This window comes from Vipera berus, assembly GCF_964194415.1.
Source record: "Vipera berus genome assembly, chromosome: 1".
NCBI classification, from domain to species: domain Eukaryota; kingdom Metazoa; phylum Chordata; class Lepidosauria; order Squamata; family Viperidae; genus Vipera; species Vipera berus.
This window is the reverse complement of record NC_138202.1, coordinates 239,716,804-239,744,752: the sequence shown is the minus strand read 5'-3', so window position 1 is coordinate 239,744,752 and position 27,949 is coordinate 239,716,804. Positions and strand designations below refer to the sequence as shown.

Sequence of the window (27,949 nt, the reverse complement as noted above, 5' to 3'; positions counted from 1 at the left end):
AAAAGTAATAACCATTTTTTCTTATTTGGTTCTGAGAACAATTAACCATAGTCAGTAAGTATATAAACAACTTTGCAGAAACTGTCAAATGTGTGTATATTCTATGTGAAGTTTAACTTTGTACCATACAGAGGCTCTGTTAACATTGGCTGAGTGAGGGATTAACTGAAATATATAATTTCACTGGGGATGCTTAAACTTTTGCCTACAGCTATACAGTAAATCTATACACACTTACAGGACTGGCTTGTATATTCTACGTTTCATATTTACCACTGCCAAAATCCAAAAGCATATTTATCTGTATACAGCGCTTTGTAAGGGACATCAGATTTCTAGATCTGATGATGAATATTCTGAGCTATGAATATTCTCTTCTCATCCTTTATAAGGATGTTTACTCTGAAGATGCATTGTTTTCTGACATGTTCTTAAGAATACGGGGAGTTTCATAAGTCCTTCGGGAAAGGGCGGTATATAAATTCAATAAAATTCAAATTCAAATTCAAATAAGAATATTATGTCCTCAAGCTTATAGCTACAAAGGTTCTGGTTTTTATGGGTTCATCTTCCTGTAAAGTGACCGAACAGACAACTGTAAGCTACATAGCAAATATATATTTTTTTAAAAAAAGCCTCCTTTGTATGTTTTGCGAAACTAAACTATGTCATTCTGTGCCCCCGAGCTCCAAAGAAAACAAATAAAGCAAGATAGCAATATTTACTCCAGGAGCAGGTAAATATTACTCATATATAATATGAGTAATAGTAATGGGGGACTCACAATAGTAATGGGGCACTTTAATTACCCTGATATCAACTGGGAGACAAATTCTGCACCAAGTGGAAGATCTAACAGATTCCTGACAAACCTAGCAGACAACTTTCTCTCCCAAAAAGTAGAGAAGAGAACTAGGGGATTAGCCATATTGGATTTAATTCTCACTAACAGAGATGAAATGATAGAAAGTGTCAAAGCCACAGGAACCTTGGGGGGAAGTGATCATGCAATATTGGAATTCAACATTATGGAAGCACAAGCAATAGAATACAGCCAAACTAGAGTCTTGGACTTTAAAAGAGCTAATTTCAATAAACCTAGAGAGACCTTGGGAAGAATTACATGGATGAGAATCCTAAAGGGGAAAACAACTCAAGAAGCTTGGGAAATTTTGAAAAGTGAGATAATAAAGGCCCAGTCTAGCATAATACCAACAAAGAAGGAAAATAACAGCTTTCAAAGGAAACCAGCATGGCTGCATAAAGAACTCTCTGATAAACTGAAAGATAAAAAGGACAAGTATAAGAAGTGGAAAGAGGGGCACATAACTAAGGCAGAATATCAGTAAGCAGCCCGTGCCTGCAAAGATGAAGTGAGGGAAGCTAAGGCTCAAAATGAACTAAGGCTTGCGACCAAAGTCAAAAATAACAAAAAAAGCTTCTTTCAACATATAAGAAACAAGAAAAAAGTTAAGGAAATGATTGGTCCATTAGTGGGGGAAAGTGGCAAGAAGGTGACAAGCAACAGGGAGAAAGCAGAACTATTTAACTCGTTTTTTGCATCTGTCTTTACACAAAGGGAAAAAACAGTCCAACCTACCAAAACCAGTGCCATAAAAAACAAAATAGAAACGCAAGTTAAGATAGGCAAGAAAATGGTAAGTGAGCACCTGTCCAGCCTAGACGAGTTCAAATCACCAGGACCAGATGGATTACACCCCAAGGTTCTCAAGGAACTGGCAGACGTGATCTCAGAACCACTGAACTATATTTTTCAAAGATCCTGGAGCAGTGGGGAACTACCAGAGGACTGGAAGAGAGCTGATGTAGTTCCCATCTTCAAAAAAGGGAAAAAAAACAGATCCAGGAAACTACAGACCTATCAGCCTGACCTCAATACCTGGGAAGATTCTGGAAAAGATAATCAAACAACAAATCAGCGAACACCTTGATGAGAACAAAGTTATCACTAAAAGCCAACATGGGTTTGTCAAAAACAGATCGTGCCAGACAAACCTTATTGCATTCTTTGACCAAGTGACAAAACTAGTGGACCAGAGGAATGCTGTAGATTTAATTTACTTGGATTTCAGTAAGGCATTTGATAAAGTAGATCACAACCTACTACTTGATAAGATAGAAAAATGTGGGTTAGATAGCATCACCACCAGATCGATTCGTAGCTGGCTGAAAGGCCGTACTCAGCGTGTGGTCCTCAATGGAACTGCATCTACATGGAAGGAAGTGTGTAGTGGGGTGCCCCAGGGCTCTGTTCTGGGCCCAGTGCTCTTCAACATCTTCATCAACGATTTGGATGAGGGGATAGATGGGGAACTCATCAAATTTGCAGATGACACCAAGCTGGCAGGAATAGCCAATACTCCAGAAGACAGCCTTAAGATACAGGAGGATCTGGACAGACTCGAACACTGGGCACTATCTAACAAAATGAAATTCAATTGTGAAAAAAGTAAGGTTCTGCATTTAGGCAGGAAAAATCAAATGCACAGGTATAGTATAGGTGGTACCTTGCTCAATAGTAACTGTGAGAGGGATCTCGGAGTCCTAGTGGACAATCACTTAAATATGAGCCAGCAGTGTGCTGCATCTGCCAAAAAAGGCAACACAGTGCTAGGCTGCATTAACAGAGGAATAGAATCAAGATCACGTGAAGTACTAATACCACTTTACAATGCCTTGGTAAGGCCACACCTGGAATACTGCATCCAGTTTTGGTCACCATGATGTAAAAAAGATGTCGAGACTCTAGAAAGAGTACAGAGAAGAGCAACAAAGATGATTGGGGGACTGGAGGCTAAAACATATACAGAACAGTTGCTGGAATTGGGTATGTGTAGTTTAATGAAGAGAAGGGTGAGGGGTGACATGATAGCAATGTTCCAATATCTCAGGGGCCGCCACAAAGAAGAGGGAGCCAAGCTATTCTCCAAAGCACCTGAAAGCAGGACAAGAAGCAATGGATGGAAACTAGTCAAGGAGAGAAGCAATCTAGAACTAAGGAGAAACTTCCTGACAGTTAGAACAACTAACCAGTGGAACAACCTGCCTCCAGAAGTGGTGAATGCTCCAACACTGGAAGTTTTTAAGAAGAGACTGGACAGCCATTTGTCTGAAATGGTATAGGGTTTCCTGCCTTAGCAGGGGGTTGGACTAGATGACCTCCAAGGTCCCTTCCAACTTATTATTATATCAAAATTTAATCCTGCTACTACTAGTTTCATAGCTTTTCACACCTTGTCCAAGCTTTGAAAATAAAGACATTTCAATTGCAGTTATTGTTTATTACTTGATCTGGTGCTTCATAACAGGAGTACCATCATAGTTTGGGGGGGGGGAAGAATCTCTTTATTGAGTTCAAATAAGGGGTTTGTAGTTCAATCTAAAAAGGGACGCGGTGGCTCAGTGGGTTAGGACGCTGAGCTTGTCAATCAGAAGGTCGGCAGTTTGGCGGGTCGAATCCCGAGTGCCACGTAACAGAGTGAGCGCCTGTTACTCGTCCCAGCTTCTGCCAACGTAGCAGTTCGAAAGCACGTAAAAAATGCAAGTAGAAAAATAGGGACCACTACAGTGGGAAGGTAACAGCGCTCCGTGCACCTTTGGCGTCTAGTCATGCCGGCCACATGACCACGGAGACGTCCTCGGACAAGCACTGGCTCTTCGGCTTTGAAACGGAGATGAGCACCGGCCCCTAGAGTTGGAAACGACTAGCACGCATGTGCGGGGGAACCTTTACCTTTACTAGTTCAATCTAAAGGTTCTGTAGTGCATGATTCAGATGATCCTTTCTTCATAATATTACAAAAGTTGGAAACAGAGTAAAGGAGAAGTAATGGTTAAGAACATAAGACAAATAATGAAGTGAAATTGAAGAGACTGAATAGAACCGGGAGGAAGGGGGAGAGAAAGAGAGAGAAAGAAAGAATAGGATTGGTCTTTTGGGAAGTTCTAAACTACCCCAACCACTCTGCTCACAAGGCTGGGCCCAAGTGGATTCACCTTCTTCCTTAGAGGATGAGCTAGCTCAGGGGTAGGCAACCTTGGCTCTTTTATGATTCGTGGACTTCAACTCCCAGAATTCCTGAGTCAGCATGGCTGGTTCAGGAATTCTGGGAGTTGAAGTCCACGAGTCATAAAAGAGCCAAGGTTACCTACCCGAGCTAGCTGATGAACTTGTCAGAAACCAAGGACACCCAGGACATGTGGAGAAACTTCACAAAAAAAACCAGAAGTAAATCACACCATTCTTAATTTTAATATGAAGCATATTGCCCTGCTGCAAAAGAAAGCAAAAGGAACCCCACGGGTGGCATGAGAAAAATTGTAAGAAAGCAAGGCTAAGGAATGGCTACCTTTAGGGAAAGGTACCTGAGAGGAACCAAAACTTTGCTGAACCCATTAAACCAGGGCCTGGATATTTAAGACCTACTCACATGGGAGATTCTCCACTGAAACAATTTCCATGACAGCTTTATCTTGAAAATGCTGCACGAGTGATTGATCCCCATGATAAACCCAACAGTTAGGACTAAGTCTACTGTGAAACGTGACTACTGTACTCAAGACTGTTTTGTTGGAGCTTTGCCTGTGCTACTGCCTGACCTCTTGCAACCAATATGAGGCATTAAATCCTGATTTATGATTTTATGAGCAAGAATAACTGTTGAGCGGTCTTCCTGATTTATGACTGCTGCTTGCTTTTTGCTAGATTCCACTTAGGCTATGAAAGCCAGTCTAGGGATAAAGATAGTTTTTCTTTCTACAAAGGTTCTTATATACCATGCTCCACAACAGAGAGCACATTATTTTCAACAAGGAAATATGTAATTATATATTTTTATTAAAGAGATAGGCAACCTGTGGTACTTCAGCCATTGCTGTAGTGACACATTCCATGAGTCTGCCATATGTTCAATGATGAGGGATGCCTAGACCTCTATAAGATATATCTGGAAAACTGAAATTCACTTACTTTTCTTATAGATAAGGCACTTCCAGCTTTATTTATTCCTATATCTGATGTTAAACAACATAGCCTCTACTGATAAAACTGTGTATATTGCATTTCTAATGTGAGTTTAATAATACAAACAGCTCAGATCAAGGTTTCAGTTTGTAAATGAAAATGAAAAGTAAAAAAACATTCCAAATACTTGATCCTTCCCCATCCAAAACACAGACTGAAATGATGCTCTGGATCTTTCAGTCTTATTTCTACTCTTAAAATTCCCCTCCAATGCCCCCCTCTGAATCATCATCATCTTTTTTTGGTGACATGGCAACAGACTTTCCAGCCCTTTGGAGGAACAAGTTGTATCCATCAATTTTGGGGAAATTGCTCAATCTTATTCTAAGTGTTGATTGTAAACCTATGAATTGTGCTTACAATTTACTCTCTAAATTAACAATCAAAATCTTATCATTTTTTCCTATACATGGTTCAGCCACATTAGTGAGACCTATTCCACAGAAAGCATGTTGTATTGCAAATCTAATCTAGCTTTATTGTAATATTTATAGATTAGTATTTTATTCTAATATTTTAGGCTTAAATTACTCTGGGAAGTTTTTTCTCACCTGAACATCAATAATTAATCATTTTCCGAACTGCATCATAGCACTTCCATTTGTCTGGGATATAGAATGGTTCAAAGATGTGAGGAAATGGGGTGTCATAACCACACACTCTTGTAATAGGAGCTTCTAGATTCAAGAAACATTCCTCCTGTTTAAATAAAACAGTAAGAAAATGAGTGAAGTCTATAATACCATTCTTCACATTTTAATACTTACTAAAATATACCACGTTGACATTCCTGAAATTCGAGATATAACCCTAGGAGAAAATTAAATTAAATCATGAGAAATCCATTGAAGTAATCCATTGAAGTAATTGAAGTAATCTAAAAACAGAGTATGTATATGCAAAGCAATATATATAGAGAGAGAGATGGGATAACCAGATATTGAAAACAAACAGTGGCTTATGTGTTTTCCAAGGACATATGAAAAAGATTTTGCTAAAGACAAAATGCTGAACATCAGCTAGTAATTTTTTCCCCTAGAAATACAATTTCACTTTCTTCATTTGATCTGCACAGTATTGATCTATATACAAATTTTATTTGGAAAATTCAAATAAATAACCTGTTGTGAAACATATTTTAAGAATAGTTTATATTACTTATGTGACATATATACAATAAATCAAATAATATATGAGAAGCCAATGTGGAATCTGCACAGATTAGAGAACAGAACTTCAGGTATTGGAAGCAAGGGAGTAAAAATGCAGTTGTACAAGTAATTTTCAATTACAGGGTGCTCAATTTCATCTAAAAGGATGCACTAAAGATTAAAACTGATTATTCTAATTTGCTAATTCAAAATGAGTTTGAACAGAAGATGTTAAATCTTGTTCTAATGATGAACATGTCTCATTTTTCTACTACCCAAGTAAACAAGTGCCTTGATTAAAATTTACAGGTGGAATATCTAGGATCTCATCTCAAATTCCCTATGCATTTCTGTCTCTGACAGCTAAACTAATTTATAGAGGTCATTATTAAGATGGGAAACTGTCCTAATGTCCCTGGATGAATGAAGGTATATAAATTAAATGTGTTCATAACATTGTTTTGGGACGCGGTGGCTCAGTGGGTTAGGACACTGAGCTTGTCGATCAGATGGTCGGCAGTTTGGCGAGTCAAATCCCAAGTGCCGTGTAACAGAGTGAGCGCCTGTTACTCGTCCCAGCTTCTGCCAACCTAGCAGTTCGAAAGCACGTAAAAATGCAAGTAGAAAAATAGGACCACTACGGTGGAAAGGTAACAGCGTTCCGTGTGCCTTTGGTGTCTAGTCATGCTGGCCACATGACCACGGAGACGTCCTCAGACAAGCGCTGGCTCTTCAGCTTTGAAACGGAGATGAGCACCGGCCCCTAGAGTTGGAAGGCATTGTAAAGTGGTATTGATTCTATCCCTCTGTTAATGCAGTATAGCACTGTATTGGCTTTTTTGGCAGCTGCAGCACACTGCTGGCTCATATTTAAGTGATTGTCCACTAGGACTCCTAGATCCCTCTCAGTTACTGCTGTTGAGCAAGGTACCACCTATACTGTACCTGTGCATTTGGTTTTTCTTGGCTAATTGTAGAACCTTACTTTTTTCACCATTGAATTTCATTTTGTTAGATACTGCCCAAAGTTCATGTCTGTCAAGATTGTTCTATATTTTAAGCCTATCTTCTGGAGTGCTGGCTATCACTATCAGATTTGTGTCATCTGCAAATTTGATGAGTTCCCCATCTATCCCCTCATCCCAATCATTGATAAAGATGTTGAAGAACACTGGGGCCAGAACACAGCCCTGGGACATTCCATTGAGGAACTGCATCTTTGAAATTGAAGTTCATTAAAAAGTTATGGCAAACTTCTAACTAAAAATTATGCAGGTGTCTCAATGTAATCATGTTAAGACTGTGTTAAGACTCAACTATTCACATTAATCTATCTCAGGCTAACTGAAGATCAGTTAAATAGTCATCGCATAATTATTTCAGACTTTGTTTTCTTCAAGAAACTGCAAGCACAGAGGATTCAAAATAATCAGCAAGAACAGAGTTATCTGATCATACAGTCCTTACATACAGTACAACAGAATACTCAACCTTGGAAGGATCACTCAGCAGAAATGAGTCTGCAAATTAGTTTGACATTATAGGAAGATCACTTGACTCAAGACAAACCTTGCATTCTATTTTATACTGACTGAAAAATGAAATTCTTTAAAATCAAAACTTTACACTTAGCATTAACACCTCTATTTTAAAAACAGATTTAAGATTTCACCTTTCAGTTATTTTTTACCAATCAATAAAAGTATAACGTTATAACCCTATTTATTAGCTTCTGTTTAAATTGCTTTCTGTATACAGTCAATACATATAAAACACTATTTTGGCTCTGGAATTGTAATTTAAGAAACTCAGCATAAAACCGCAGTCCTACTGACAAATAGATTGGAAATAAAAAATATTACTCAAAATTTTAAACATAGAAAAAAGCAAAAGCATAAAAAGCCTAAATTGTTATCTGCCTGACAGATTGCAGTGCATACATGTATACAAGAACTTTCAGACAGCTGTTTCCAAAAATATTTGGCAGTAAATTCTCCAGATTTGTTCTGCTAGTACCAAACATGAATAATACCAAAGATAGCATCTATTTTCCAATGATCCAGCTGCTAGGAGAATCACAACAATTTTCAGATTCCACTCAAGCTTCTTCAAAAATGTCACAAGGCAACCTCAGACATGAGACCACTTCTCAGTGTCAACCCCCCACTTAGAACACACAACGCTAAATGAAATAATATTGTAAATGTGATCCCTTTGTATTGCAAGATTTCAAATAACACTTTCTCAGCCTTATTCAGAACACAGGTGCTGTGAAAAAAGTAGGAGGAAGGAGTGTTAGATATATTTCACCACTATGAATTATTTATAAATTTCATAAAGTTGGGATAAAATGAAACAAATGAAATGAAATAAATACTCCTCCAACCATTTCAGAGCATAGGGCTGGATTCAAACACGCGCGTTCATGAATGAAAAGATTTCCTTTGGAACAGCTTTTCAGGAAACACAGGAAGAAAGACAAATCAGTCTAAACTGCCTCTGCAAATGTCATTGGTTGGTTTTTCTTATAAACAGAAATTATGTGATGCCTGTTTCCAACACTTATAAGGAATATGCCAAAGATTTTCATCCCATTGCACAATATGGGTTGAGAGTATGAAACATATAACAATGAAGGCTTAAAGGCCAGAGTGAATTTACATGGGATGAGGGCCACAAATAGTCTAGTATGGTTCCAACAAAATCCTATCCTATTGGATACGCTATTTCTGCTTATCTGCTTTTCTCATATAACATCATTGTAACCACTGCAGGACAAATCAGCCAGCTGAAAACTGTCTATATATTTTACAAACTAAACACAGACTTACAGTGAAATGTTAATAGAAGAGTACAGTTTACAGGCACACTGCGACAGGCTTGTCAATTTAAACTGCCGACAGTGACATAAATATTTTACTTTTTTCCCCCCAAATGCATTTTAAACCCAAGTGCACTTTAAAGAAGGGTTATTTTTTATGTATAAAATATTCACACACAGCACTCTAACATGCACATTTTAAAAATGAAACATGATACTAGCCTTTTTTTAATAATACACCATTCAGTGCTAGCCACCCAAGGGGCCTTCCAGGAATGAAATGCAGAAACTTGGGCTTGTAGATAGCTCCTTTGTGTGACAATACCGAACAGGAAAAGTTTGGTTGCATGTGGATGAGCAGCCAAACTTTACATATTTAGGATTCATACATTTCAGTTTTCCAATAAAAGCCTGGAGCCTTCAAATTATTTTCTTTTTTTCAAGTTCACCATCTGAGTTGTCTTTGGACCATCACATAAGCAAGCTGTTTCTTGTATTCTTTCTGGACTGCACTGACACTATATTTTAGCTTTCCTGATCTAATAAATTATAACTCTTCCAACTTGAATTGAGGTGAACAATTAAAATAAAATGAAAAGTTTAAAATGTTTTACTTTTCAAGTATATATTTATTACTTTCAGTACTATTTTTAAATTCTTCATCGCAGAATGAAGAATTTAATTTTGCTTAAGTTTTTTCTTTAGCATAACCTACATTTATTTTTCTAGAAGAGATATTTTTAAATATGTGCAGTTTTATATATTTGTTAATTGTCTGAATTCATTGGTAAAACTATCACAATTTCTTAAGATGAGAAAAATACAGATATAAGATTAAATATGTATTTGTGTTTGAAGAGCATATGGAGACAAATCTCTAATCTTTATTCTCTCCATAAGTGAATATTCCATTTCATGTTGATAGATACAGATACATAATTATAAAATAGCAATTTCAACGGATAATATATTGACTCTTTCATAAAACAGCAGACAGTTTCCGCTCAAATGTATGCATTTTAAAATGTAGAGTAAGATTTTGTTGTGCTAGTTTCCAGAAGCAGAAAGAAGTAATTAAAGAAAAAGTGATAATCCTTTAGGAATTATTTATATCTACAGTGTTTGTTACAAAGCATTTGATTTACATACACTTAATATTTAGCACATGCTATTTAAAAGTGAAGAAGTTTTAAATTTTAATATTTGATAGTCTGTTTTAATTCAAAACTGTAATAATAATTAACTGCACATGAAAAAAAATATCCTTATGTTCCAAATGTAACGTAAACCTATCCTTAACAGTGAGATTATTTTTAAAAGAATGCAATGGGAGAATAAGAAAGGGGAAAAAAACATCTGTGCCTATACAGTTAGCTCTGAATTACAAAGTAGCCTTCCAGGACTAAGGATTCCCTTTTTATTAACATGTGGTGAAAAGTAAAATCCTTCACTAAAATGCGTTTCCTGCTACAGATTCAGACAAACCAAATAGGGTACAAGGAATTCTGTCTGAAATACTGTAAAATACAAAATAATTTCTGAAATGCTCTGGGAACATCATTTCAGCATGATAATCGAATACACTGGAAATATCCCTTTAGGGTTTAAAGACCTGTCAACCTCCGGCTCAAATCGTAGCAGATAATGCAAAAATAAGTGTTCTTAATCCCTTTCATGCAAACAAAATATCTGATTGTTGCAGATATTTTAGAACAAGGTTAGTGGCAGTTGGCACTGGGTAAGAACAAGTTAGGTACAAAAATAACAAATAGTTTGTTCAGCTAGCAATGATTAATAATACTATTCTAGTTGCATCTATAGAATCATCAATCACTATTCTAGATGGTTTAAATTATGGTAATCAGTGAAACAGCATTGATATTAATGCAATGAACTTCAAAAGCATCTATAAATTTTAAAGCCTTAGTTTACTGTTAAGTAAAGGCCTGGGACATACATATACTAAAAGAGTGAAATAAAGGAGAAAAAAATGAAAAATTTCTTTAGAACATACTGAGTATTAGCCTACATATGAACTTAAAACCATATTTATTTAGATTTAATTTATAGTGTCATTAATTAGTTTTCTCCACTTAGCTTCTTCCCCACTTCAGTTCTTTGATATTACTTGAAGCTGCCTGTACTATATAGGAACCAGTAATATCAGTAAGCTACATTGGCAAAAATGGACTTTAATAAGAAAACTTATTCTTTTCAAATGCTTTCTTAAAATGTATAAAACTGATCAAATTTGAGATCTTCATTTTCAAAATGTTTACACATCTCAATTATGAAAAATGTTTGAAAATCATAAGTACAAATTTGAACGAATATGAAAAAAGATTGTTATTTCTCATAAAACTAATGCAAACATACAGCACAGCCAAGGGCAGTACAAGATAACTTAATATTAACCAAACAGGAACTGATAACAAAGAAAAAGTCTAGACTGTATTTAAATAGTGTTTAAAGAATACAACATGCTTCAGTACGAAAGCAAATTTAATTCAATAGCTATTAATGTTTTCAAAGTCAAAATGTACACTCTCTCTTGAACTAAAATAAATCTTTAACTGTTGAATTTAAATTATCTGGCAAAGCCATCAATTCCAAAATGTGTGTGTGTGTGTGTGTGTGTGTGTGTGTGTGTGTGTGTGTGTGTGTGTAATATTTAGAGCCTGGCTTCATAAAGATGCTTTGCACATATGTCTTAATGCATCACATAAACTACTATGTTGGTGGAGAAGGAGGATTTAATTTCTATAAAGCTTCTGCAAAGTTCTCCATGAAAAAGGTAGAATTTGTATCTACTATTTGTTAGGATGGGACTATTTCAATACATTTCAAATTCTTACTAAATCTACAGTTAAGGGTTCAAACAATGTATATAAGTCAGAGCAATTATTAAACAAAGGTACTACTTCCATATAAATAGATATGCATATTATTACTGATAATTATTATCAACACATTTGCCTTACTAAGCATTAGGCTATTGATGCAAAATTGCTATATTTATAGTAATATAAAACCTTGACCATACTTTTTAATATTTTTAATAATTCAGTTCTAGGATGTTCTAAAATATTGTACGTTTCAAAAATTATTTCCTGACAACACCCTCATTACAGGCTTATTCAGTTCAAGGATTGTTGGATTTTTGCAAGTTTTATACAAAACTTTTCTAGCCTATGAACAGTTAATGACAGCTTGTCAGGAATCACAGGTGTACAGCATCAGTTCAAAAGCGTATCACCAATGACTGCTCAAAATATGCAATTTTGTTTTGCTGCTGCTATACAAGAAATGATCAAAGCACTGTTTTGATGTCTATAAAATTATTCAGAAAACCAGGAAAGACTAACAATTTGTTCTATATTTTTATTTTTTACTTTCTAGGAAATTTTATGGTAAAACATAATTCTTAATCAAATTAAAATGTTACTGTTTACTAAATGACCTAAGGAAATAAGCATTCTTCAGACCAACACCCACCCGATGAAGAGTAGAACATGGAAAACTTGCCATTTATTCTGGACTGATGTATTTCAAAACTATTTTACCTATTTATCTAAAAATGAAATGAGTGAGATACTGATTTCTATCTAGTAATACAGAACCTACACCAATAGCTTCACATTACTGTTTCAGTTATTTGTAACATTGCAGGAACTTAAATAATTCAGCAAGTTGCTGAAAATAAGATATAACAATTTAAACTTACACATTTCCACGTTTATAATACTATTCTATAACAACTGAGCAGCTATATAAAATCTTTTTTAAAAAAAAACAGTATAGACTAGCTCCTGTGAACATTTTAGAGTTAAAAAAAGTCTGGTAACGGTCCATACTATTTGGTTCTTCACATTATAAGCCTATATATTTCAAGCCACTTGAAGATCTTAAATCTACTAGGACTACAGCTCTAAGAGATTAATTGAAGTAAAAGATCATTACTCACATTTTACTCATTCCTTTTCTTGGCCTAAAAGCAACGTATCTTCTCCATGAACTAAACATTACTGAACCTTTCCATACTCAGATATGCTCTTGGATTTTTGAAAGCTCTTTTTAAAGAAGAAAAGCATTCTTTAAAAAAAATCAATTACTCTTATGTAATGAGTATGAATTTAAATCTTTGTCATTTAGCAAATAGTAACATTAATAAGAATATTAACAAACATTTCCAAACTTTTATTCTTTTATTCTTGCTGAAATAAATTTAGTAGTTTTCTTCTTTTACTCACCTCCTCCAAGCAAAGTCTATATTTTGGTATGTACGTTATATGTGCATAGATTAAATGGCGTTCCAAGTTATCAAAGATTAGAGAACCCAACAACATGTTCTCAATAGCAAACTTTTCCCAGGGATAAACCTGCTCTGAAATTCCCTACAAACAAAAACTTTGTTATAAAACAATACAGCTAACTTTTTACATGGAATAAAATGATAGGGTTATCTTTCCAAACTGATAAGGTAATAATGTTCAAATTAGAGAAGATAAAAATAGTAAATAAAGTCATACCTACAACTAGCCTGAAATCAACAAAAATGACTTTTAAAAAATGAAATTCAAGCTGACACATCAGGGCAGAGGTCACCTTAAATTTAAATTATCAATAGTTTCTTGCATTTATTCAAAGTGTCATTATTATTAATTGAATTGCATCTTTCAACAATTATCTTCCATTGCAGACAGTAAGTTCTTTCCAATTTCCTTTTAGAATGAAGCTGTGAAAGGAATACTAAAAGATAATTAAAGAGATGGCTGAAAATATTTAAGTGAGTGGAAATTTCCTACAAGTTTGAATACACTTGTACATATCATTTTATTTGAGAGATTTAGGGATAAACAGTTTATCTGAAATCAGGTGGCCTGCCCTCTCTGGCATGCAATAACCTCCAAATAGGGAGGGGAAAAGTGCTGAAAAATTGAAAGACTATACAGGTTTAAAAGAATGTAGACCAGTGGTCTGCATAAAATAAGGAAAATCCATAAGGAAAAAGAGGTAAAAATTGTGCTCACTAACAGCCATATGTTTATTTTATAGAATCCCACTTTAAGACTGCCCAACACCTTCGGCAACTTACAAATAATGTTACTTTTCAAGCTAATTTAAAGAAGCTTTAAAAGCATTTTTTATATTATCAAAACTTAAAATATATAAACTAACAAAATTATAGCACAACACAAATACCATCAACTAGCAAACCATGCTTTCACATTTTGATACATTAAGCATATATATATTTTTCAAACTGAATGTCCTATTCCCAGTTCCCTTTTGGAAGAACTGAAAGGATAACTGAAAAATTGGTTGAGCTAATCATGAGTTTTTCCCTCAGGAACAAAGAATCCATAACTGGAAATTAGAAGAATGTATTATTTCTAAAACACTATAGCATTGCATGTGTTAGCCTTACATTTTGTACTAAATCAATTTCTTCTGCTAAAAATGGTTCAAAGGCATTTTCTTTGTAAAAGAATTTATGATAATCTCTCAAATATAAATATCCCCATTCAATGCCGAAAATATAGTCAATCACATAGTAGTCTAAATTTCCTAGAAACTATCAGGCATATAGGACATGTTAATTTCATGTTTCTTTCCTAAATACCATATACGTATTTAACCACAGCCACTGACAGAATGAGTAGATGGCTAAGTAATCACATAAAGTATTCAGAAGGTGGTCCTCAATGGAACTACATCTACGTGGAGGGAAGCATGCAGTGGCGTGCCTCTAGGTTTGGTCTCTTCAACATCTTCATAAATGATCTACATGAGACAGAAGGGGAACTCATCAAATTTGCAGAATGCCAAACTGAAGGGAATAGCCAACACTTTAGAAGACAGGCTCAAGATTCAGAATGAGCTCAACAGACTTGAATATTGGGGCCTATCCAACAAGATATACTTCAGTGGTGAGAAAAGTAAGGTTCTGAACAATGCACAGGTATAGAATAGGTGGCACCTGGCTCAATAGTAGTAATTATGAGAGGGCTCTGTATGTCCTGGTGGACTAAGCACTTAAGTATGAGCCAGTAGTGGGCTGCAGCTGCCAATCCAGTCCTGGGCTGTATCAACAGAGGGATAGCGCCAAGACAACAAGAACTGATAGCACTACTTTACACCATGCTTGGTGAGACCACATAGCATACTTCGTAAAATGATCAGTTGCCAAGCAGTAGATCTACTAACAATTCTCCTCTCAATTAATCTAAACTAGTCAATCTAAACTAATCAAGGAGAGAACCAACCTAGAACTAAGGAGAAATTTCCTGACAGAATAATTAATCGGTGGAATGACTTGCCTCCAGAAGTTGTGGGTATTCCAACACTGGAGGTTTTTAAGAAAAGATTGAACAACCATTTGTCGGAAATGGTATAGGGTTTTCTGCTTGAGCATGAGGCTGGACTAGAAGGCCTCCAAGGTCCCTTTCAACTCCGTTATTCTGTTCTTTTGTTAATTAGGAATTGGTTACCCAAACAAGGCAAACAGCTAAAAGCCCAATACAATAAGGGAAAAGTAAGAGTGCTTTTCCTACACTACCACTACAATGTAGGTTCAAAGCTGAGCTCATACCCATCCTTCATCAGATTAACTTCTAAGTCTTTCTCTGCTTGTCTGACTGATTTTCCAAGAACCTAAATCAGGGGTCTTCAAACTCGGCCCTTTTATGACTCATGGACTTCAACTCCCAGGATTCCTCAGCCAGGCATGCTGGCTAAAGAATTCTGGGAGTTGAAGTCCATGAGTCATAAAAGGGCCGAGTTTGAAGACCCCTGACCTAAATGACAATTTGGGAAAAGAGTCTTATCATTGCCTACAAGTTTAGCCCATAAGCCTAGATTCTTGTACGGACATAATAAAGGTCACTTATTATTACTGAGCACCCTAATGCAGGCTGCTTAACTATAATGAAACATGAAGATTTGGAAACTAGTGCATCTCAAATTTTATCCTTCAAACTCTGTTCATTCAAACTGTACAATTAACAATCAATATGTCAGTCCTATCTGCATTCAGCTGCTTCAGGCTTTAATTTTCTCCACATAAAAGGAGAACTCCACATAAAAGGAAATCAAGAACTGTAACTGACATCAAGCACCTGCATATAAATGCTGTGTAAATGCATAGGTATTTATCACATTCTTTATGATTGTGTAAACCTAATATTTCTTGCTTTACTGCACAAACATACAAGATGCATGCAAGTATGCATCATATTTGGAGCCAAGAGCTAACTTTTTTTACAGCATCGTAATTTCAGTCTTTGTTACAGGTTATAGAAGCATGATAAGTATGAACCATCTAGTCCAGGGGACTTCAGACTTAGCCCTTTTATGACTTGTGGACTTCAACTCCCAGAATTCCTCAGCCAGGCACTGAGGAATTCTGGGAGTTGAAGTCAACAAGTCATAAAAGGGCCACGTTTGAAGACCCCTGATCTAGTCAATATGGAAAGAACTGTGACAAGGGAAGAGAAAAATGCCTAAACCAATAAGAAAATATTAAGTCACATGCAATTTTACAAATATAATGAGACCCCACTGGTTAAATTTATGCACAATGTGCTCAAAACTAAAACATGACACCAAGTATCAGATGAAATTGTTTCTCTTTTTCATACAATTAGAGGACAAAATAAAACATAATTCTCCTGTTGTTTCAAACTACAATCTTGCACAAAATCTTCTTCCGTTAATTATACTGACAGAAAATACTAAACAGACTATAAACTGACCTCAATGCTATATCATTTAACCTAGAAGAAGTTAGTCATTTTCAAATAAAGATAAAATGGACAGTGTCTCTGGTCAGACAAGATACACACTGATTACGTGGTGATATTTTATGCAAACACATACAGTATATAAAATGCAAAACAATAATATCCATATGGTAAACTGCAAGAATTGCAATTTAGTTTCATCCTTCAAAATAAGGATGCCTTATTTCTTCCTCACAATCTGAACGACATAATGATATGAAAATATATAATCTACGTTAACTGGACTTGTTGTTAAGTTTTATTAATTCCATATGGAAAAAAGAAAAGAAAAGAAAAAGAAAAATCAGCTTCAACCCTGAGATTTTCTGGCTTTCTTATTACACATTTCATCCACAAAAATGGTTTTTATAACGGTTTTTCCTTTTATATTCATGACACGACAGGTTTAACACTGAAGCCTTGCTTTCAGAGTCAAGTAAATATATATTAGAAATTAATAACAGTTCTTCTGCATGCCTAAAGCAACATTCTTCTGTGAAACACTTCATAAATCACACATCAAACCTATTTTTATATACTTATGAAAAATGACTATGATTTATCTATAGGAGAAGGGAGAAACTATGATGAAACAAATAAAATTTGAAACCGGAAACTCATTTCCTAAACTCTTATGAGTTAAGACTTTGTAAATCTTTAATTTTTTTAAAAAACATACTTCATAATATATAGGCATACATTCAAGGGATCTCTTTATCCAGGCTTCCATAGCAACTTTGGGAGCTGCTCTCAGCTGCCTTTAGAGATTTGAACATGAATAGCCACTCCACTTTGCATTTTTCTCAACAAAGCATCTTTCTTTTAAGGATTATTATAGACACTTTATTCTGCTTTTTTTTATCAAAACATCTTGTCTAAAGGATTTCCAAAACTGCACTATGAACTTGACACCAAGCAAGAAACAAAAGTGGATATTTTTTTCCTCATATTTTACCTCTTGACTATTGGACATAAGTGGGGGGGGGGAAACAATATTGCTAACTGCAGAGCTGGTATTGTGCCTGGCCCTTACTGAGCCAAGGCAGGGAGTAAGGAATCATATGATTCCCAGAAACTCCTGGATCACATGATTCCTAACCTCACTGCAGCCCGGGTAAGGAAATCTGCAGGACTTCTGCCACTACATTTGGTAGAGTCTCCCCACAGCGACATTTTTCACGGAACAGCGTATCTAAAGTTTTCAATGGTTTTCTACCACTACCACAGAATGTTATAAAGAACAGATGTAGTAAATTTAGGATTGTAACCTAAAGCTTATAAACACTATGAAGCCAAGCACAATAAGTTCTCAAGGACTTTTTTTCATAATTATCAGAGCAGAACAGTGTTATTTTTTTTCTACAGGATGATGTGAACTTGAAAAGTAATCATAACTGATATATTATAATCTATTAATAAAAAAGTGTAGCAAAAATAACTGTGAAAGATCACAATATTCAGATTTTAAAAATACAACACCGCAAAGTAAAACGAAATACAAGATGATTTAGAGATAGTTTCAATATACCAAGCTTTTCTCTGTCATTTTTTGAGGAAGTTCTTCAACTTCTCTTTTTACCGGCATTGTTGGATACATAATGAGACTGAAAGACTATTCCCCAACTTCCAAATAAAAATTGGGTAGCACCCACTTACAAACACCTATTTATTTATTTAGATAATTTATTTGGCTACCCATCTCACAGAAACAACTGTAGATGTTGCACCAAGATATAAAAAAATTAAAAACAACAGTCCATTGACATCCAAGGTAAATTATATGTTGTAGTCCTAAAATCCCAGCTAAAACAGAGCTTGCCTAACTTGGCCCAAATAAAGAAACACCCAGGCCTTCAGAGTGTTATGAAAGGCTAACAGAGTCAGGGCTAGGTTAGTCATTGGTCTTCTCTATTTTTACTATTAAGGTCTATGATGTTTGAATGTAACTTCATACAAATAATTATAATTTATATTATGATACAAAAGTTAGTTTACAATTAAATGATATAGACTTTCAGTGTATTCTATTTGGCTTTCTCAATTATTCAGTACTGTGTTCCTCAGTCTGTTCTAAAACCAACCTTGCTTTTTCCATGTATGACAGTAATCTGCACTAGATGATCTTAAGCCTTATTTTGCTAGTATGTGAAATCAAAGTACTGTGCAATAGTTTGCACTTGTTGTTAAGCCTCCTTTCTTTGGTATTAACATATAAACATCTCTTTCAATCCACTCTTTGCCAGATATGCTGGGATAGCTTAGTTAGAACCTTTATTGATTTTTTTTTCTGCTGCTTCCCTTTACTCCATAGATACTCCATCAGTTCCTGTAGCCTTCAAACTTAGCAAAAACCATTATGCTCTACTTTTAAGTTCTAGCACTAAGAATGCTTGTAAGGAAATATTCTGTAAAATAAGGTATCTTGGATGTTGCTATTTCCACCATGCAACATTTCAGTATACTTCTTCCATCTTTTGTTTTGGATCAGTTACAATGCCACATTAAAAGAGTGTCCTCAAAGTCTTATTGATAATATTTGTTCACTGACTGCATTAAACCCAATATTACTATTTTCCTCTTGATTATGGGAGCAACACTATCTATCATTTATCTCCTAAATAGTAAACAGGATGAATTTCTAACTGAAAGTGACTAATTCCTATACAGTTCAATGTGCTGATACTGAAGACACTAATATGTAGTTTGATTTATTTCATCTTTCACTCTGCTGAGCTTTCCCATGCTCATGCTTCTTATATTCTATGTTCCTGCTGTGATTCTATCTTTGCGGCTTGGATTTTCTTTTCCAGCATGGCAATATTAGCAGCTATATGTCGAACGTCTTTAATCTAATCATGTCATAAATACCATTAATACTGTGGATAGATCTTCAACTCTTCCTCAGTAGAATGTTGAATGCTATCCAGCTTAAAGGATCCCATCATCTGACACTACATCATTGATCACTTTATCTCGTCTACCCACGTGGCTTTTGTTATTTTCTTCCACACACTATAAAATGATGCCTTTATCCTTGTCATTCAAATGGTCATCTGCTTCTAGTTTAGTTATATATCACTGCTGCCAGATATAGGCACCTGCTTTAGGTGGGCAGCTGAGATTGATATACACTCCTGGCTTTCTTCATTTTTCCCCCCAAAAGTACCCCCATTTCATGTATGTATCTTTTAAACATATTTCATGTATTTTATGTATGTATCTTTTAAACATATTCTTTTCTCTTGTGAAAATCCCACTCAATAACCAAGTTGAGTTTCTTCTGAAAATTTAGCACTTCAGGCGTTACCTGTACTGTGGAGCTAATTTCAGATGCAAAACCTCCAGTAACAGGGGCTTCATGGGTGATGAGCAATCGTCCAGTCTTTACCACTGACTAAAAACAGAGGGAGGAAAAAGAAAGACTTTTAAGAAGTATTCATAAAGGCACTTTCTGTAACTAAAAAGTGGCATAATATTTGCCTCTTAAAGGCACACATAAGTTATTTTGAGGTCCTGGCAATCCAAGTTGATGACAGCAACTATAGACAGTATCTGGGATGGGAGCAAATTATTTAGCAAGCCATGATGTAAGTTATACCCACTTTATTGAGATAAATAACATATTATTTAATAACTATTTCAACTTTTCAGAAGAAATGTGTTCAACATTTTTTGAGCTCTGTTATACTGTTAATATTTTGAAAATACTATTAAACAAGTTTCTGATACCAAATAAAAGATAAGAAGAATTAGAATATTAATCTACACCAAATACCTTTAGACTATGAAAACCCATGCTTACATTAATACTAATTATATAAAGAACTTGATCAGCACAATTTGCCCAAAGCTAATAACATTTATTTTCACATAATCAAATATTATTTTTAAAGTGCTCTAAAGCTTTTAAAACTAAAGCCAAAATGTTCTATATTATTTATTTATTTTTTTAAAAGCATTTTTCCATGGCAACTGACAATAAACTAAACCTACATAAAACATTGAAACAGTATGAATACACAGTGTAAGACAATAAAACAATAAAAATAGCAGCTAAAACGAATATTTCTAGACAACAGCATGTTAAAAATCAACACAATGATTTAAATACTCACAGGGGGGGAAAAGCCTTTGTCAAGTAAAGGGAATTTCAGAGGCAGCCAGATGCTGCAGGAAAAGACCATTCTCTGATAGCTGCTTGCCTCATCTCAGCACAGGCAGACACCCAGAGAAGGTGAAGATTATGTTAGATTCCAGATAAGAACATACTGTCTAATTATTATAGTAGTCCTAAGCAGTGAAGGACTTTATAGATTAGTACAACCACCCTAACAAAATCCAGAAATGAAGTGAAAGCCAATGGAGAATATACTAGAGTAATATATTCACAACACCCATTTCTAGTTAAGTAATTCATAAGAAGCAGAATCTAAAGTTGGCCATGTTTGAACAATAAATTTCAAGTTGTTAAAAAAAAAAGCAGCAACCCCTCTCCGCCCCCAAAAAACATGTGTTTTACCTGGCTGCAACACTTTTTTATAATGGAACAGATGGGCCCACATAGCTCTCTCCAGGTATGATTTCCTTATCAGATGTTCAACAACATATATATGATTCTACTGCTTAAGATTAAGCTAAGCAAATTAATTCCAGTTACTCGTTATTGCATTAAGCAATTTTGTGTGTGCAAGAACTAAAGAGGCACATTATATCTTTCAAATATTCTGAAATAGTTATACTTACAACCTTTTCTTCAAATTCATTTGAACATATTAAATTCCTCCCTAACCCATACATATGGCTAGAAATGGCATATCTGGAAGACCAAGGATCTCATTTCAACTGACTACAAAATAATAAAGTGTATATATTGCAAGGGGAAAGACTCCCTCAAGTCAAATTCAACTCCTGTTGAGTGCATACACAACACATTAATCTTATCCTCAAGTTGGAGCACTGACAGGTTCAAAGCTCTGACTGGCAATAAACTGGCTGGACCAGAAGATAAAAGAATTAGACTTATGTTTTATGTTTTATTTGGTAACCTAGCCAGCCAAGCAACTGGTAAATTTTCCTCCTGATGGAAGGAATGCAGGAAAGTTAGGAGCTATATACCTTCTGGAAAGTTGGGAAATTTAAATTTATTATTTCACAAAGTAAGATTCAGTATGTGGCAACTATAGATTTTGGTTTTAACTAATTTTGCCTTACTCAATATGTCTTGATAGACTTAACAGATTTACACATATAATTATTACAGTGCTGTAACTACCCAATGTATGGGCAGTTTATGTGATAAAAACATTCCTGTCCTCTAGAAGAAAAATGCCTTTCCAAGTCATTCAAAAACAGCATGTAAAATGTGGGGAGGGGGAACCTAATCTAGACTTCTTCATAAGATTCAAAAGTTCCTCAGTCATACCTTTCCCCCCCCCCCTCATCACAGACTGGCATTTATAGAGTTTGTTCTAAATACTGATACAGGTCTCTCAAATTATGCTTATAAAAAAAACAAGTCTACATCTGTAACTTGTGAAACAGTATAATTAAGAATTAATGGGCAACCAGAACAGAGGTGCAAATTAATTTCCTTAATACTATTTCTTAATATCAAACCACTCACCCATCCAACAGAATTAGGAATACCATCACCCATAGTACATCAGTGATTAGAATTCTAAGTCGTAATGTACACAGAAAGATATTATAAGCAAAAATGTGCACTCATAGCTCATGAATTGGAATGTAATCTAATCCTTTGAAGTTCTACAAATACTTAGCCCAAAGAAATATGAAAGACAAATACAAGAATGCAGCCATTCTCTCTACCTGCCAGTTCATTTTAACACTATCTAGGAAGAAGTAGGTAGAAGGAATTGTTAGCTATAATTCTGCAATAATATCATGGCTATTTTCTGAGTGATGTTTCATATTCTCGAGCAATCGTTAAGGAAGGTTAACTATGGAGAGTCATACTTTCTTCATATCCTACTTATTACTGAATAGAGCTAACTATCTGTATGCTATTCTGTAAAAAAAATCCAATGCTGTATAAATTAGCTTGGAAGAAGCAGGGGATTTGCTTTTAAATAACTAAGGCTTAAGAATTAAGGAGCAGATTAAGAATAAAAGGTGCTGAGCCACGTAAATATTGTCTCATGCCACGAAGGGATTTAAAGACCATAACCACCACCTTGAACTGCACATGGAAGCCAATCGGGAGCCTGTGAGGCTCACAGATTAACAGTGTAACATGGGCCATTCTAGGGGCCCCAATGACTGCTTGTGCTTGCCTTACACTGCACTAGCTGAAGCTTCTGAATGCATTTCAGGAGTAGCCCCATGTAGAGCACACTGCAGTAATCCAGACAGGAGATGATTAGGGTTTCAGTGACTAAACGCAAGAGTCCTCATCCAGGAAAGGCTGCAGCCGATATACAAACCAGAGTTGTGCAAAAGCTCTCCTAGCCGTGACCGCCAGCTTCAAGCAGGAATCACAAGTACAGGAGAACCCCTAAGTTGCAAACTCAGTCTGAAGAGATTAGTGCTGTCCAGAATTTAAAAAGGTTCAAGACCTGTATCTTGAAGCTCCATGCCTCCAAAGCCACTCAGCCTTGCCAAGGTTCAGTCGTAGCCTGTCTATGGTTATGGTTAATAATTAGGGTCAGGTTTTATCTACCTTAAATTATAGATGTCAGTTTTATTTCATACTTACACAGCCTAAATTATTTCATGGTAGTAATGAATGCATACATTTATAAAATTGTTAGTGTTATTTGTTATATTTTACAACAAAATGATTTTCAGTACTGTACTTTGATAACCTAAAGTTTATTATGAGCAGTTTACTAGAAAAGAAGTTTACATGAAAAATAAAATAATTCTTACTGGTATTATTCCAATATCCAAGGCCTATTTTCTTAACACTCTCTTCTTAAATCTAGAAATATTCCTATTCTGGGTTTTTTTTCCTTGTAAGGCTTTGGGGGCTTCACTTTACCCTCTTCTTTCTCCCATCATGCTACCATTCCTCGTTTAAATGCTTCTGCTATAGGACAAAAAAGGATGGGAACTACTATTCCTTTTATATTTTAGGTACAATCTTTCTCCTCACAGTTTCCATTCTCCTTTACACTATTCTTAATTACAGTAATTCCCATCTCTCCCTTGTCAAATTCCTTTCTGTAAATGTAAAATTATTACTGTGGTTAAACACTTTTCTTTTTAATTGCTCTTTTCTCCTTTTTCTTTTTTTTATAGTCTTTATTGATACTGGATAGTTATTTTGTTTTTCTTCCTCCAGAGAAATTCAATTTTCTTGAAAATGACTCTCACATTCTGGTGTCTTCCATCCAGCTAATTTTCCTTTTCATTTTCCAACTTAATCCTCTCCTCCCGTTTTGTTTTTTTGGCAACATCTGTGAGAATCAAGCTCTCACTTACGGTAATTTTTTATTGTTTTATTATTTTAACCTAACCGCTGCAAATCTAACTTAAATACTATGCATGCATTTTGTCTATCAACATAATGAACTATGTATAGTTCATCTGATTTATGTAGTCCGCTTTATTTCACAATGCATAATGACCCCCCAAGAAATGTTATTCAAGTATATACAGGACTAGAAAGATATGGGTAATAACTTAATTTCTTGGTATGATAGAAAACTTATCTTTAAAAAAAAGAACTGCATCATTTAATACAATGATATGGGACTGCCAATATTCTGGCAACTGATAGGAAGAAGCAAAGAAATCAGTTTTGTGACTCTTTTGACATCTAGTCCAGATTTTTCAAGCCCAGAAAAATGGTAGCCCTATGAGGGTGGTAATGATGATAGCGGTGGTGATGAATTTGTGATCTGCAGTTGCAAAGCAGTTGCAAAGCAACTGTATTGGGCAAATGTAGGACATATTTTCAGATCGTAATCACTGAAACTTTGAATCTGATCGATGTCTTGCCTGAACGGACTGTTTCAAAATCTCAAATGTCAACAAGGTATCTGAGATTGAACAAATCCCTCAACAATGCAGGCTGATGAAAAAATTATTTCCTGATAGCTCAGAGGCTAAAACCCCACTGTATTATGAGAAACAAGCAAGCTATATGTATACCACTCCAACCCATTTCAGGTTTCTTTGAGCACATGAAGATTTGTATTGACATTTGCTCCCTCTTTAGAAAGCTATTGCTAGACCCAACTGTTCTGGACAATTTTTCTCCAGTCTCTAGTATTTCCTTTTTAAGGGGAAATTGTTGAGAAGGTGGTTATGCATCCTTGCCCTTGACCTCTCAGCAGCTTTCGATACCATCAACCACATTTGGGATGTGGGCAGCACAGAATTGTGCTGGTTTTCTTCCTTCCTTCGGTGTCAGTTCCAATTAGTATTGATCTAGTAGAAGGTCCTGCTTTGGTCCTGCTTTGCAGGATGCCACAAAGTTTGGTACTTTCTCCTCTCATTTAACATTTACATGGGTGAGGTTATCTGATGGCAAAGGGTGAATTATCGTCAGTATGCCAATGGTACTCCACTTTACAGTACATCTCCACCCTGGGCCAATAAGTGATGCTACGGAGGTCCTGCTCTTTGGAGATGGTGATTGGTTGGATGAAGAACTGGATTCAGCTCAAACCAAGCAAGACTAAGTGGCTTTTAGTATTAGATCCTCCTGGAATTTGGGACTTTCCATCTCTTTTTCTGGATGGTATACTACTCCAACATGACCTGTGTAAGATCTGGGGGTCTTTCTGGACTCACTGCTCCTGTTTGAAGAATAGTAGCAGCTGTGGTCAGGATAACCCTTGCGCACCTACTATTGTATGTGTCCATTCCTAGACCAAGAGGCTCTGCTGAGTGTCATTCATGTTTTATCCCCCTGTCATATGGATTTACTGCTATGCATTCTACATGAGTATGTCCTTGAAGACTATTTAGAAGCTACAATTGATTCAAAATGCAGCCAGTTATATGTGGACAGCTATTCATCTGCGCACATTATACCTTTGCTCCAGAAGCTGCACTGGCTACTGGTTTTCCGAGTTCAATTTAGTAATGGTATTGACCTTTAAAGTCCCACATAGCATGAAAACAAGTTACTTGAGGGACTGCGTTTATCCAATTACAACTACCCATCCCATCAAGTCTGGCAGGAAGGGCAGGTTTGGTTACCATCAACCAAGGAGTATTGTTTGGTGGACACAGGAAGAGAGCCGATTCTGCCATACCACCTGCTTTGTGGAACATGATTCCCTGGAGATGAGATTGGCCTTGAGTATGCTGGTTTATTGTAAGGCTCTGAAGACATGGTTTTACCAACAGGCATTGGGATTCCAGAGTGTAGTGGAGTCGGTACAGTGGTTGTACTGATTGTTTTGAAGAATGGGCTTATAATAATAATAAAGTTGGAAGGGACCTTGGAGGTCATCTAGTCCAACCCCCTGCTCAGGCAGAAAACCCTATACAATTTCAGGCAAATGGCTGTCGAGTCTCTTCTTAAAAACTTCCAGTGTTGGAGCATTCACCGCTTCTGGAGACAGGTTGTTCCACTGGTTAATTGTTCTAACTGTCAGGAAGTTTCTCCTCAGTTCTAGGTTGCTTCTCTCCTTGATTAGTTTCCATCCATTGCTTCTTGTCCTGCTTTCAGGTGCTTTGGAGAATAGCTTGGCTCCCTCTTCTTTCTGGCAGCCCCTGAGATATTGGAACACTGCTATCATGTCACCCCTCACCCTTCTCTTCATTAAACTAAACATACCCAATTCCAGCAGCCGTTCCTTATACGTTTTAGCCTCCAGTCCCCTAATCATCCTTATTGCTCTTCTCTGTACTCTTTTCTAGAGCCTCAATATCTTTTTTGCATCGTGGTGACCAAAACTGGATGCAGTATTCCAGGTGTGGCCTTACCAAGGCATTGTAAAGTGGTATTAATACTTCACGCGATCTTGATTCTATCTTAGCTGTTTTATAGATTTCATTATGTTATTATATGCTTTTATAGTTTTCCACATTTTTAAATTTTAAATCTTTTTGTTGCTTTTATTTTTGTTTCAGTTTTTTGTAAACTGTCCAGAAACCTATATGTGAGATGGGCGGCTATATAAATTTAGATAATATATAAACTGATGCACACCTGTTTAAGAACAGTTCCTTTAATTTGAGAATAAAAAAAAAGGTATCGACATGGCATCAATTATAAATGAAAAGGAACAGTAAATTCCTATATTTCTCTATATAATTAATTTACATCTTATTTTTTTAGTCTGAGTACCGTATTTTCCGGCGTATAAGACGACTTTTTAACCCATGAAAATCACCTCAAAAGTTGGGGGGTCGTCTTATACGCCCAGTCGTCTTATACACCGGAAAATCAGTGGGTGGCGTCTGGCGGGAGCCGGCAGGGCAGTCCTGCGCACGCGCGCACCCCCCGGCTGCTCCTTAGCAGCTGGGGAGTGCGCACGTGCGCAGGACTGCCCTGCCGGCTCCCGTCCAACGCTGTTCCCTCTTGAGGCAGCTGCTGCCTCAAGAGGGAAGAGCCGGCTCCCATCCGACGCTGTTCCCTCTTGAGGCAGCAGCTGCCTCAAGAGGGAAGAGCGCCGGACGGGAGCCGGCAGGGAAGTCCTGCACACGCGCGCGCACGCAGGACTTCCCTGCCGGCTCCCGTCCGACGCTGTTCCCTCTTGAGGCAGCTGCTGCCTCAAGAGGGAAGAGCCGGCTCCCGTCCTACGCTCTTCCCTCTTGAGGCAGCAGCTGCCTCAAGAGGGAAGAGCGCCAGACGGGAGCCGGCAGGGAAGTCCTGCACACGCGCGCGCACGCAGGACTTCCCTGCTGGCTCCCGTCCGACGCTGTTCCCTCTTGAGGCAGCAGCTGCCTCAGAGGGAAGAGCGTCGGAAGGGAGCCGGCAGGGAAGTCCTGCTCCCGTCCGATGCTGCGCTTCCGCCGGGCGGTGCTGGCCGAGACGAGCCAGCAGGCAGCCGCCGTGAGCGCGGCGCTGAGGGGCAGCGGCAGGACGGCCCAGCGCCTGCAGGACGGCCAGCAGCCCCACGCGCAGCAGCAGCAGCCGCACCGCCAGGCTGCCCAGGAAAAGCAGCCACACCGAGAGGCTGCACGCCCAGTCCAGCTCCATGAGGGGCAGGGCGGGAAGCCGGCCGGGAAG

At 36.7% G+C, this 27,949-nt stretch overlaps 1 protein-coding gene across 2 annotated transcripts in view; it reads right to left on the bottom strand.

The window, feature by feature from the left end:
• BCKDHB (branched chain keto acid dehydrogenase E1 subunit beta) overlaps positions 1-27,949 on the bottom strand; it is a 156,357-nt gene that overhangs the window by 112,243 nt on the left and 16,165 nt on the right. For both annotated transcript variants that reach the window (XR_014028325.1, XM_081342461.1), the window contains exons 9-10: positions 20,105-20,191; positions 5,596-5,743 (exon numbers count right to left, since the gene is read on the bottom strand). Coding sequence is in view for 1 of the 2 variants with exons in the window: in XM_081342461.1 (XP_081198587.1) it covers positions 5,603-5,743; positions 20,105-20,191 (228 nt within the window). In the remaining variant the exon portion in view is untranslated. The remainder of the gene's footprint in view (positions 1-5,595; positions 5,744-20,104; positions 20,192-27,949) is intronic.